This window comes from Natator depressus, chromosome 2, assembly GCF_965152275.1.
Source record: "Natator depressus isolate rNatDep1 chromosome 2, rNatDep2.hap1, whole genome shotgun sequence".
NCBI lineage: Eukaryota > Metazoa > Chordata > Testudines > Cheloniidae > Natator > Natator depressus.
Genome location: NC_134235.1, coordinates 249,268,329 through 249,280,637, shown reverse-complemented (window position 1 = coordinate 249,280,637; position 12,309 = coordinate 249,268,329). Strand labels below are relative to the sequence as shown.

The following is a 12,309-nucleotide window of genomic DNA, read 5'->3' as shown; positions in this document are numbered from 1 at the left end:
AATGTTTACTATCAAAGGTTTCACATCACAGCATGTGTGAAATCCACTTCTTGTTATATAAAATTTGAGCAAACAGGTTTTGTGCGAAAAGTCTGTGAGCTTGCAAGATGGAATGTATACACTCCAGACTACAGATTGGAGTAGCAGGCACTACCCTCCTACATCCCGAGAGCATTTTTGGTCAATGGATCTACTCCAGCATATTCCCAAAGGTCCTTTCCAAACCCTATTTGGTGTTGGCATGGCATCCCCTTCCCAAACACAAAGGCAGTATTGCCAACCCTCAATTTTCAAAATTCATGAGCCATCCCCAAAAAACTCATGAGATTGGCTTAAAAATCAGGAGCTTTTAAAAAAAATGATAAATTAGGGGGTACTTGGTATTTGCTTTTCAGTTTTTGGTCTTTTAGAATGCACTCATTTCATGTTTTCAAGTTTTTTGCCAAAACCATGAAAGCTAACATCTTTCTTTCTTAAATGAAAGCTGAGATTCTCCTGCAATCAGAGGATTCCAGGAGCTGAGCTTTAAGAAAAGCACTAAATGTCACAAGCGTTTACATCACCTTTGCAGTGTTGCCAAATACCACACACAGAGACAAGCTGGAAACTCTGTTCATGCCTCCACACTCAGTAGATCCATGGGGTGTAACTGGGGTGAAGGCCCTTCAAAGGTACACCACATTGGACTGAACATCACACTAACTGAATAAAATTCAAAAACATACCCAAATTCCGGAAGGTCTTTGTCGAAATGAATGTTATCCTCATAGATGACTCTCAGCTGCTCATCAATGGCAATAACTTTAAGCTGAAAGAAATCAAAAGTGAACAAAAATGTAGGCCTACATTTTCAAAAGGAGGATTGTTTGTAAAGAGTGGGTTCTCAGCAATTTCTGAAAACTAGGCTCCTTCAAGGTGTCTCAAACTGGGTACCCAAAATTACTATAAGCACTAGCGAAGCACTGCAGCTGGCTAGCTTCAGAATCAGGAAGGCAATGCTACGTCAGTAATATCTGGTTCACATTTAGAAGTTCATCTTAGCAACTGTATACATGAGAAACTTTTTTAAAACGACAGCTTAAATTATGCAGACGTGAACAGCTTAGGCCCCACATACATAAGGAAGAGCTTTCCAGTCACTGATGGGAAGAATTTTTTTTTCTGGACAATTGTCATTTGTATAATAGCAGCAAGGTTCAGAAACAGCCAATGTGTGTCCATGCACCATATCAGCACTTCTCTGAAGTGCTACCTTGCTCTCCAAAATCTCAGATTTCACTTAAAAACAAAAATGTAAGGCCTTGTCTGCACAACAAAGTCAATGTAAGGCAGCTTACATCGACCTAACTATGGAGATGTACACACTACAATGCTCCTCCTACCACTGCAACTCACCCGCTACGCCAACCTAATAAAACCACCTCAGCAAGAGGCGTAGCGCTTAGGTTAACATAGTTAAGGTGATGCATTGTCAATGTAGACACTGCGTTGCTTACGTTGACCCAAGTGGCCTCCAGGAGGTGTCCCACAATGCCCACCATGACCACTCAGGTCACTGTTTTGAACTCCGCTGCCCTGCAGCCAGGTAAACAGGTATACACCCCTCCTCTTTTAAAGCCTTGGGAATTTTTGAAATTGCTCTTCCTGTTTGCTCGGGGTGGAGAGCTAACATAGCTACTGCCCAGTGGACTGTGCTGGCTCCATGCAGAAAACATGGTTCTGCCTGGTGTATGCTGGAGGTGGTGGATCTCCAAGGTCTGTGGGGAGAGGAGGCTGTGCAGTTACAGCTGTGCTCCAACTGCAGGAACTTTGATATCTACTGCCAGATCACTCGGGACACAAAGGAGAAGAGCTACAATAAGGACACACAGCAGTGCCGCATAAAAACCAAAGAGCTGAAGCAGGCATACCAGAAGGCAAGGGAGGCAAATAGTCATTCTGGTGCAGAGCTTCAATCATGCCACTTCTACAAGGAGCTGCATGCCATCCTCAGAGGAAAACCCTCCTCCACCGCCAAGCTCCCGTGAATACTTTGGGGGCTGAAGTCACAGGCCACCAGAATGAACCCCAAGGATGATGTGCTGGAGGAGGAAATGGAGGAGGAGAAGGATGGGGGACAGGCAACAGAGAGATCCAATAGCGTGGCAAGCCAGGACTAGCCACTCTCAGCACTCCAGCTATGGTGAGCCTGATGCAGGGGAGGAAACCTCTGGTAAGTATTCATTTTGCTTCAACACTGCATGGACACATCTCCTCATGTACTTTTTTAATCAAGCAAGAAGAGGTAGTGAAATAACCAATACAGGTACAGTTGCTATCTGCTTCTCATTCCCCTGTACAGCTAGGCAGAGGGGGCCCTACAGAACAGTTTGTTTATGCACACCAGGATGTCCTGAGAATCCTCCAGAAAGATCTCTAGGAAACTTTCCTGGAGGTAATCTGCAATCCTTTGTCAATGGTATCTTGGGAGGGCTGCCTTGTTTCTCCCCCAGCAGTAGGACACTTTGCAAGCCACTTGGCAATTACTTCAGCAAGCACCAGTGCAGCACACAGGTTAGCAGCATACGGACCTGGTCTGCAGCCAGACGCATGCAGAAGCTGCTCCCTTGCAGCCTTGGTTACCCTCAGGAGTGAGGTATCAACTACAATCACCACCGCCTGTGGAAAACGGTGCCACATGTATCTTCTGGGGCTGCAGCAATACCCAAGGTACTCCACTCCATGGGAGATTAAACATAATGACAGCCCCACATATACCCAGCTATGATAGCGTCATTGATGTATGTGCTTGTGAATTCCCTGTTCCTTCCTGTAGCAGGGTCGTATTGGAAAAACCCGGGAGGTGGGTGGGCGCAAGCCCACCCACTGCTAAAGGCCCCTCCCCCAGCCTAGCAGGAGGGACCACTGGACCCAGGGACCAACTGATTGCAGGGGACAACTAATGAAAAACAGGGATCGGAGTGAAGGTCAGAGGTTCAAAATGAGGATACCGGATGGGGACACCGAGCAGAGAACCCCAGACAGCGCCCACTGCTCCTCAAAGCTGTCGAGGGAGCCAGCAGATGCTGCCCAGTGGAACTCTGCCTGGATACGTGAAACTAGGGAGGAACGGAAATAGGCCCCGCAGTTACAGAGCACTCCCTCGTCCAACATCCTCCTCCTGGTATTATAGATGAAGACTTTGGTCAGAGCCAGGAGGAGGTTGACGAGGAGGTCTCGCAACTTCATGGGGCCACGTATACGGTGTGCAAAGAGGAACAAGTGTGGGGAGAAGTGCAGCCAGAACCTCAACAAGAGGTTCTGGAGGAGCCGGAATAGGGGCTGCAACCTGGCGCAGCTGAGATAGGCGTGCGCCAGGTTCTCCCTCACGCTGCAAAAGGGGCAGGCCTCAGGTGTAGGGGTGAACTGCACCAGGTGCATGCCTGTGCTCACGGCTCCATGAAGGAGCTGCCAACTAATGTCCCCGGCAGGCTGTGGGACCCAGGTGGAATAAAGGCTGGCCCACCGGGGCTCCTCACCCTCTTTAGGTGGAAGACAGTCCCACCATTTGGTGTCGGGGCAGGACACGAGGGTGAGGAAATGCAATGTATGGAGCACGAGCGTGTACAGATGGTTTCTGGGCGTGGTTTGAAACCGGACCGGCTTCAGGGTATGCAGCCGGCTTGGAGTGTGGGAGTGGGGAGGCCGAGGGGGCTCGCAGAACAGGGGCCCAAGAAAAATGTCCGGAGGGCCAGGGGTGAGGGATGGGTGGGGAACACCCTCTTACAGGGCTCGCCACAGGAAAGCGAGAGAATTGGGTGACAAGGAGGCCTTCACCTCCTGGAGTACACGCCTAGGGGTCAGAAGGGTGGAAAGCCCCATGCATCGTCCGAGCATGCGGGGCTCCACCCAATCCCCCCTGTCGTAGTCCAGGAGGTCTCCGACTCTGGTGGTTTCTGCCAGGACCACCTTGCCTGTGATGATTGGCTTATACACTGCAGTCTGCCCCAGTATGCGGGGACTCAATGGTGACTGGCAGTAGCCAAGGACTGAGGCGAGCTGGGAAGAGTGGGTGGGGGTTCCCCGGGGAGGGGAGACCCAGAGACCGTGAGGGGGCAGACTGGAGACCCGGGGGCAGCACCCTTGGTAAAAGGGGCACCGGGGTCCGGGAGGGACCTGGGGGCCAGTGGTACACCGGCCTGCAGAGGGCACTCTGGAGGCTGGAATGCTAATTCCCTGGAAGACCAGCAGGAGTGCTGCAGGGGTGAGTCTCGCACCGTGACACTTCCCTTTTAAAGATACTTTACCATGTATGTATGAAGTTTACCTCAGCATTACATAGGTATGCTTGCATGGCTGTGGAATAAAAATCTACTTATGGAAACTATTATTCTCCAAAATATGGTGACCGATACTGTCATTCACAGACAACAGCAATGGGTGCATTTGCCTTGTTACAGTAGTGCACACACAGCAATCATTACAGGGTTCATAGCATGGTGCCAAAAAACAATGCCAGGCTCAACACATTACAGCAACACACTACTATGACTCAGTGTTAAAATGCTTCTTCAAAACCTCCCTGAGCCGAATAGGTCCCCATTGAGCCTCTCTTATAGCCCTGATATCTGGCTACTCAAATTCAGCAGACAGTGCACAGCAGGCAGCTATGACCACAGGGATATTATCCTCCCTGAGGTTTAACCTCCTGAGACAGCACCAGCGACCTTTCAAACAGCCAAAGGCACACTCAACAGTCATTCTGTACCTGCTGAGCCTGTCATTGAAGTGCTCCTTACTGATGTCAAAATGGCTGGTCATGAGCCACGCGAGCAAGGGATAGGCTGGGTCTCCCAGGATCACTATTAGCATTTCCACATTCCCAATGGTAATCCTCTGGTCTGGAAAGAAAGTCCCTGCTTGCAGCTTCCTGTACAGACCTAAAGAAGCGTGTGTCATGCACCTTCCCTGACCAGCCTATGTTGATGTCAGTGAAATGACCCTGGTGATCCACCAGTGCTTGCAATACCATAGAAAAGTAGTTCTTTCTGTTGATGTACTCTGGGGCAAAGTGGTTTGGGGCCAAAATAGGAATGTGTGTGCTATCTATCGCCCCACCACAGTTAGGGAACCCCATTGCTGAAAAACCATCCACTATTTCACGCACATTGCCCAGAGTAACAGTCCTTCTTAGTAGGAGGCAATTAATGGCCCTGCACACTTGCATCAGAGCAACCCTCACGGTGGATTTCCCAACTCCAAAATGATTTGCGACTGATCGGTAGCAGTCAGGCACTGTCAGTTTCCACATAGCAATTGCCACTCACTTCTCCATCATGAGTGCATATCTCATTTTAGTGTCTCTACACCAGAGGACTGGGGCAAGTTCCGCACACAGTTCCAGGAAGTGGCCTTGAGCACCTTAAAGTTCTGCAACCACTGCCCAGACCTGTATAATGATACAACCCCACCATTCAGTGCTTGTTTCTCGAGCCCCGAACCAACAGTCCAAAGTGTGCAGCCACTCTGTGAATGTCTACAGCAATCTTGAATAGTTTCTTTCAAGGGCACACAGCAAGGCAGACACCAAGGCATCATCATCAGAGTCACAGCTCATTAAATACTACAGGATCAGGTGTTTTGTGTTCATAACGCTCATAACAATACTGGAGAGCAGTCCAGGACCCATACTTTCTGACAAATATGGCAGGCATGCAGGTTTCAGGGGCTGTTTAAAAGTGGCATGAAACGTAGTAGGATGCACATTGAATGACAGAATGGAGAAAACTACATAACGGGACGCTAAACCCGACTCCAGGACACATTTCACAACCTTCCCAAAATACCCTTCGGTAGATGGTAGCGAGTTGGGTAGCTACCCATGGTGCACTGCTCTCTGTGTTGATGCAAGAGCTGCTACTGTGAATGCACTCCACTGACAAAAGGAGTGCAGCGTGGACATGCAACAGTGGTTTTATTACAGCAGTAGCTGAATGTCGACATAAGTTAAGTCAACTTAACTTTGTAGTGTAGACAAGGCCTCCGTCTCTAGCTGTTACAGCTTCAAAGAAAAGCTCAAAAATGTAAATACAGTGTAAATGATGCTGGGATGAGTCTGTAGAGAGCCTGGAATAATAGCACCAATAGGTGTTAATTATCCCATTCATCTGAGTAAGATGTTAACTCAGATGCTCAGTGATGACATTTTAAACAACAACATTGTTAAGTTTCAGAGTAGCAGCCATGTTAGTCTGTATTCACAAAAAGAAAAGGAGTACTTGTAGCACCTTAGAGACTAACCAATTTATTTGAGCATAAACTTTCGTGAGCTACAGCTCACTTCATCGGATGCTCAAATAAATTGGTTAGTCTCTAAGGTGCAACAAGTACTCCTTTTCTTTTTGCAACGTTAACTATTTTCTCATAAGAGAGTGAGAGGGAGGATCACAGATCCAGAGTTTACAGCATGATGTCTCAAGTTTCTGACTTTCTTTCTCCAATCACAGAGCCTAGATCATATTGAAGCCCAACCAACAGGAAGTCAAACTTAAGTAGCCTAGTGGAGCACACATGATCATACTTTTAACATACTTTGTACAATGTCCAGAGAGTGGCATATTATTCTGGCAATTCACATGGACTGAGCTTATTTTGAGGGTGGAGAGATGAAGCATGTCACCATCGATGTCACTCCACTGCTGTTGCACTAACACAAATCATTATTGTGTTGCATCCGATGAAGTGAGCTGTAGCTCACGAAAGCTTATGCTCAAATAAATTGGTTAGTCTCTAAGGTGCCACAAGTACTCCTTTCTTTTTGCGAATACAGACTAACATGGCTGTTACTCTGAAACCTGTGTAGATACACTGCACCAGTGGAAAAAGTGACTCGCACTGGTATAGCTTACCCTGATTTGGTAAACTGTGCTGGTGGTACAAGTCACTTTTTACACTGCTGCAGCACATCCACAGTGATATTTTGCACCAGTGCAGCAACATCTGTGCTTAAATCTCCAGTGCAGACAAATGTTAAATATCTTCACTAAATTAGTTCCCCAGATTTCTCAACTAGGCATGACCCAAATAAGTAAACTCTGCATACTTCCAAGCAAAGAGAGACCCTACATTCTGTGGCATTTCTCTGTTGGTTAGTAACACAATAATGTTGGAATGTCATATCCAATCAATTCCAAAAATTCAGAGAATATTCTATGAATCCATGGGCACAACCCCACTGATTTTGGTGCAAATCAGAACACCAAAAAAGCCTGATTCAGAGGAAAATTAGGGTCCCCAGACTCCTTGGTGCTAAGGAAGAGAAAGTTCTCTGCCATCACCTACTGCTGCCTACACATATCAAAGGCAGAAGCTTAATTTTCTGCATGGGGAAACTGTAGCCTGGATTCTAACACAAATAAGAGAAGCGGGCAATGGGGGGAACACAAGGAGCCACTGCAATGGCAGAGGGGGATATGAGGGGGACACAACCTCTGGCACAAGGGAGGAAAGTGGCGGGAGTAATAGAAGGGCATAGAAAGGTGACACACAGGGAGTTTGGGGGAGAGAGAGAATGGAGGAATACAAGAAGCCCCTAGTGCGTGCAATGAGCTCAGCCTACAGAAGCTAGGAAGTGCACAACCTTCAAGTGTGTATGCATGTTGCTACACACATTAAAGCACAGGAGACATAAAACACCTGTGACCAGACAGAAATTTAACTAGTAGTTTCTACCCCTTCTTCCCTTTATTTCCCTCTCTTCAATTTGAAGGGGGGCAGGATAATGTAAAATCAGTGGGCATTAGTACTATTGACCTTTGATTTGTAATTCCAGGAACCCAGTGAGCCGAGAATCCAGTCAGAATTTCTACTGGCTTGCAGTTTTCTGGAGATCAGCAGTTTCTATTTAGTTACTGTTACTGCATATCAGTGAAAATATTTTGCTTATTATCAAAATATATTGCTAAAAACAAAGCAAGGAAAATACAGATGAGAAAAGCAGACGTTACTCTAACCACTGAAGCACCGGGTTTCACAGGCGCCTGGTCTGGAAACATTGGCTACAAGAGCCAAAGTCATCTACCAACAGCACTATGGGATGAAGTGCAAGAAACGTGGACAAACGTTGTGCCTGCCCCCACTAGGGTGACCAGACAGCAACTGTGAAAAATCGGGACATGGGGCAGAGGGTAATAGGCACCTATATAAGACGACGCCCCAAATATCGGGACTGTCCCTATAAAATCGAGACAGCTGGTCACCCTAGCCCCCACCCTCCATGAACCAAATCAAAATCCTGGCTCCAGTCTAACCCCAAATCTTGCACAGGTCCAGCTATGAACTCTGCACTTCGCCCAGGCACGCAGTCGGAGTCTCCGCCTCACCTGCCCCCACCCACGTCTCTGATCCTACTCCTCCAGCAGCGCGGGCTTTTTTCCACCCGCCAGCAGGGCCCACCTCCTAGCCCAGGGGGCGACTACGGGAATCGGACTGTTGCGGCGGGATCCCCATCCGGCTGCCAGACGGACCCCACCCCCTTACGGCTCATAGACGGGCCCCTTCTACAGAACGGCCCCTGCTCCCGGACGAACCCCCTTCCCCACACGCAGAGGGCCGGGGGGGCGGGCTTATGACACTGACTGGGGAGCACCCCAGGCTCTGCCTCCCCCCGGCCGGGCGCCCTCCCGAGCGGCTGCTCCGTCAGGTCACTGGGAAGGGGGCGGAAACCGGGGGCTGGACTCGGGCTCTTCCTCTCACAGCCGAAGCGGGTTGTGCACAGGCGCCAGCTCCTCCCTATCCAGCCGCCGGGGGCTCGGGCCTGGCCGCTCCGCCCGGGGAGCGGCGAGAGCCTCGGGGAAGCGGAGCCGCCCGCCGCCCCCGTACCTGCTGGGTGCTGAAGTCCCATCCCAAGTAGCAGGGAGCTTCGGAGGCGGCCATGCTGCAGCAGCACCGGGCTGGGCGCTGGGGGCCGGCCCCTGGCTGCGCGCGGGCGGCCCCGCGGCCAGGCGAAGAGGCCCCGGGATTTCCAAGAAGGCCAGGCGAAGAGGCTGCAGTAACCGGCAGCCAGCCTCCCACGGCCCGGCCCCTCCGCGCGCGCGCGTGGGTGTGGGTGTGGTGGGGGGAAACTGCCCGAACAGCCCACGCGGAGCCCGGCCCCTCCGCCCGTCACACTCAACAGGCGGGGGGGCGGAACTGTCCTAACGGCCGGTCAGCGTGTGACACAGATGGGGGGGGAGGGACCTGCCCTAACGACCCCTCAGCATTTGGCACTGACGGGGGGTGGGAGGGGAACTGCCTTAGCAGCCCCTCAGCATGTGACATTGACGGGGGGGACTTGCCTTAATGACCTCTCAGTATGTGTGACACTGACGGGGGGACTTGCCTTAATGACCTCTCAGTATGTGTGACACTGATGGGGGGACTTTCCTTAATGACCCCTCAGCATGTGTGACACTGATGGGGGGAACTGCCCTAATGGACCCTCAGCATGTGACCCCTCAGGAGGGAGACCTGCCTTAATGACCCCTCAGCATGTGTGACACTGATGGGGGGACTTGCCTTAATGACCCCTCAGCATGTGTGACACTGATGGGGGGAACTGCCCTAATGGACCCTCAGCACGTGACACTGACTTGCCTTAATGACCCCTCAGCATGTGACACTGTGAGGGACTGCCCTAATGCACCCTCAGCATGTGACACTGATGGGGGAGAGAGAACAGCTGAGATAGAGGGAAAGAAATTTTACACTAAAAATTTTCGATTTTAAAAATCTAAAGCTGTGATCCTGCAATCAAAACTGCATCTAAGCAGAGTTACCGTGTAATGATTGGGTCTCTGCACAGATACAGAGGTCTCATATACAACACAGGTAGGGACATTTTTTTTAAAAAAGCATTAATTTTAACAATAATTATACAGTGTTGCCAATACTTTTGATTTTGTCATTACTTGGAATAAACGGTATTTTCTTAAAGTCCCATCTCAGTAAGTAAAATGATCTCAGTTAGCATAAGAATCTGAAAAAAGGAAAGGAGGACTTGTGGCACCTTAGAGACTAACAAATTGATTTGAGCATAAGCTTTTGTGAGCTACAGCTCACTTCATCGGATGCATGCAGTGGAAAATACAGTAGGGGGATTTATATACACAGAGAACATGAAACAATGGGTGTTACCATACAGACTGTAACAAGAGTGATCAGGTAAGGTGAGCTATTACCAGCAAAGGGGGGGGGGGGGACCTTTTGTAGTGATAATCAAGGTGGACCATTTCCAGCAGTTGACAAGAACGTCTGAGGAACAGCAGGTGGGGGAGAAACATGGGGAAATAGTTTTACTTTGTGTAATGACACATCCACTACCAGTCTTTATTCAAGCCTAAGTTAATGGTGTCCAGTTTGCAAATTAATTCCAATTCAGCAGTCTCTGGTTGGAGTCTGGTTTTGAAGTTTTTTTGTTGAAGAATTTCCACTTTTAGGTCTGTAATCAAGTGACCAAAGAGATTGAAGTGTTCTCCGACTGGTTTTTGAATGTTATAATTCTTGATATCTGATTTGTGTCCATTTATTCTTTTACATAGAGACTGTCCAGTTTGGCCAATGTACATGGCAGAGGGGCATTGCTGGCACATGATGGCACATATCACACTGGTAGATGTGCAGGTGAACGAGCCTCTGATAGTGTGGCTGATGTGATTAGGCCCTCTGATGGTGTCCCCTGAATAGATATGTGGACACTGTTGGCAATGGGCTTTGTTGCAAGGATAGGTTCCTGGGTAAGTGGTTCTGGTGTGTGGTTGCTGGTGAATATTCGCTTCAGAATCTGAGTTATCATTTTTAAGTAACTTTGAAGCCCTCATGATTTCAGAAAAGAGCTTGAAAACCTGAACCTTAAATACTCAATGCCCAGAAGATTTAAAAAAACTCAAATTTAATTTTAAAAACTCTCATGACTTTTATCCAATCTAGTGATTTTTGGAGACCTGATGCATGTTTTTTTTTTAATGCCTTGGGTTGACAGTACAATTATTAAAATCTCAACTAAATGCACCCAAAAAATCTTTAAACAAAAAAGAGTAACATTTAAAAGCTACCTGAAATTGTACCTAAAATGAGGGATCCTCTCTCCAGATGAATGAGAGAATTGGCAACCTGTGCCTTAGGACCTGATTCTGCAAACTTTTATTTGCATAGTCCTGGGAAGTTAGGAGTTAAATACCTTTGAGGATCTGGGTCATAGTGTTTACTACCTGCAGAAGTCCCACTGAAGTGAATGGGACTATCACAGTTTAAAGAGACAACAAGCATGATCATAAGTAAGGCTGCGTGTCTGTCACAGAGGTCATGGATTCCTTGATTTTCCATGACTTCTACAGAGGCCGGTGCTGGCTCAGGGGCCCCAACTCTGCCTCCCCTCCCCACACACACACCAGCAGGGGTCCCAGGCTGCACGCTGCCACACCCCCAGCACAGGTCCCAGGCTATCCCGCAGTGGACCCGCTGTCCCCCGTCCCAAGTTTTAGTTAGGGGTATATAGTAAAAGTCATGGAGAGGTCACGGGCTGTGAATTTTTGTCTCACTACTGCCCGTGACCTGTCCATGACTTTTACTAAAAATATCCATGACTAAAATGTAGCTTTATTCATAAGCATAAGATCATGAGCAAAGCACCCTCCTCAGAGTGCGCTGGGTGGGCTTTTGTCTCAAGTTCTCCCCTTGTGCAGGGGCTACTTAGGCACCTGAAAACTAGGTGGTTTTTTTTTTTTCAGATAATAATTTAGCAATTAGCTGATAGGAATACTGTATCTAATTCCTATATAAAAAAAGAATTAAATAAATATTAGACCCACTCAGCTCTAATACTAATATATTCACATCTTGTGTCAAGTCACTTAAGGTACATTGGTTAGGTTTAAAATGTTAATGTATATTCTTAGTTTGTTACTAACTCTTGAATACAACAATTGAAACAATTGTAGAAAAATCTAGATTATTTTCTATCACTTTTTTTGCAGTTCACCAAGCGTGGAATAGATCATTTAACTTTAGAAACATCCTACTAGGGCAAGGCCCCGTGAGTTTATACTGCACCTGCCTGGGGCTCTAGGGATGTTACCTCACTACAAACAATAGACTAGAAACTGACCTTAAACAGGAGTGAAACTTTCAGAGTAACAGCCGTGTTAGTCCGTATTCGCAAAAAGAAAAGGAGGACTTGTGGCACCTTAGAGACTAACCAATTTATTTGAGCATAAGCTTTCGTGAGCTACAGCTCACTTCCACAGTATGCATCTGATGAAAATACAGAAGATGTTTTTATACACACAGACCATG

The 12,309-nt window shown here is 48.0% G+C and overlaps 1 protein-coding gene across 2 annotated transcripts in view; it reads right to left on the bottom strand.

Moving 5' to 3' along the window:
* Positions 1-8,993, bottom strand: part of XYLB (xylulokinase) — a 142,121-nt gene extending 133,128 nt beyond the window's left edge. Inside the window, exons 1-2 of one of the 2 annotated variants that reach the window (XM_074943436.1) lie at positions 8,860-8,993; positions 726-808 (exon numbers count right to left, since the gene is read on the bottom strand). In XM_074943436.1, the coding sequence (XP_074799537.1) occupies positions 726-808; positions 8,860-8,913 (137 nt within the window). In that variant the 5' untranslated portion in view covers positions 8,914-8,993. The remainder of the gene's footprint in view (positions 1-725; positions 809-8,859) is intronic. The other variant, XM_074943437.1, reaches the window with a different exon arrangement.
* Positions 8,994-12,309: the final 3,316 nt, after the last annotated feature.